Source organism: Calonectris borealis, chromosome 22, assembly GCF_964195595.1.
Source record: "Calonectris borealis chromosome 22, bCalBor7.hap1.2, whole genome shotgun sequence".
NCBI lineage: Eukaryota > Metazoa > Chordata > Aves > Procellariiformes > Procellariidae > Calonectris > Calonectris borealis.
In genome coordinates, this window is record NC_134333.1 from 2974241 (window position 1) to 2975832 (window position 1592).

Consider the following 1592-nt stretch of genomic DNA (forward strand, 5'->3'; position numbering starts at 1 on the left):
TCACAACTGCCTTAGGGAGCTAGAAAATCCCCTCAGCATGCTCTCCTTTAAGGCTTGTTTGACTTGATTGTTCCTGAGTGAGTAGACGTATGGGTTAAGCATCTGAGTCACCACAGAGAAGAAGAAAGAAAGAACTTTGTCCGAGTCCTGCCCACCTCGCTGTGCTGGGCGGATATACCTGTAAATACATGTGCTATAAAATATCATCACCACCATGAGGTGAGCTGAGCAAGTGGAAAATGCCTTCTTCCTACCTGTTGAAGACGGTATATTCAAGATGGTGATAATAATGCAGCCATAAGATACAGCAGTTACTATTAAGGTACCAGGTATGATGATAATTATTATGATAAGCATCAGTCCTTCAATGAACCCTGTGTCTGTGCAGGACAGTTGCAACAACAAGGAAGTATCACAGTAAAAGTGGTTCATGACATTGGGACCACAGAATGGCAACTGGACAATCATAATGGTGGGAGGGAACATCAAGAGAAAACTCACTGCCCAGCAAGCCAGGACCAGCTGGAGGCAAAATCTGTTGTTCATAATTGTTGTGTAATGCAAAGGGCGGCAAATGGCAACATACCGATCAAAGGACATTGTTGCCACATGGAAAAATGTGCAGGTACCCAAGTAAAAGAAAAGCAGCATCTGAAGGAAACAACCAGGCAGGGAAATCACCTTTCTCTCTGTCAGAAGGCTGTAGAGGGTGCTGGGAATGAATGTGGAGGTGAAAGTGATTTCCAAAAGGGCAAAATTTCTGAGGAAGTAGTACATTGGGGTCTGAAGGAAATGATTCACAAGAGTGATGCTGATGACAGTAATGTTTCCAAGCAGGATCAAGAAGTAGGCAATCACAAGAAACAGAAAGAGGATGATCTCCAAATGGCGGCTGTTGGTCAGCCCCAAGAGGACAAATTCCACTACTGTTGTGTGGTTCATTGAGGCTTCATTGCTAGCAGAAAAAGAAAAAAAAGGCCCATTTTGAGAACTAGTGGAAAACAACAGAGCCCAAAACAGTTTGGCTTTGCTAACATTAAACGACAATACCAGTAATGAACCCCTTGTAAAAGACTGGAGCAGGCACAGTAACCACATATTAACAATCGTGTTCACATAAATGGAGTCCCAAGCTCCATTTGTAACATTGAGTCTTCACTTCAGTTAAAATGATTCATACAGTTCCCTCTTAGTATAGTTGAGAGAGGTGCACATGCAGAAACTGTGATAGACCCTAGGACAAATGAATCTCTGAATGGTCTGACAACATTCACCCTCTATCAAATATAGAAAAAAGCCAAATGCACACAGTGAGTACTTTGAGTAAGTGCCCAAAGACCTACTAGTTGAAATGAATTCAAAAGCAGTACTGCAGAGGAATGCAATCACACTGTAGACTAACACTGAAGCAGATTAGACTAATTGATGGATACATTAGTATTGTAAAAGAGAAACTTACTGCAGTTAAAATGAGATAAAAAGGAAAAGACAGAGAGATGGAGAGACTCTGCAGAGAAAAGGCCAAATAAAAAGATAGGCAATGCTACAAAGAGAAGGATGGTTACCACTGAGAGAAGGCACAATGCACAGAG

At 41.8% G+C, this 1592-nt stretch overlaps 1 protein-coding gene across 1 annotated transcript; it reads right to left on the reverse strand.

Moving 5' to 3' along the window:
* Nucleotides 1-1061, reverse strand: LOC142091757 (olfactory receptor 6E1-like). The gene has a single exon (XM_075171131.1). The coding sequence runs from the start codon at nt 940-942 to the stop codon at nt 1-3; it is 942 nt and encodes a 313-aa protein (XP_075027232.1). The 5' UTR covers nt 943-1061.
* Between the last annotated feature and the right edge of the window lie 531 nt (nt 1062-1592).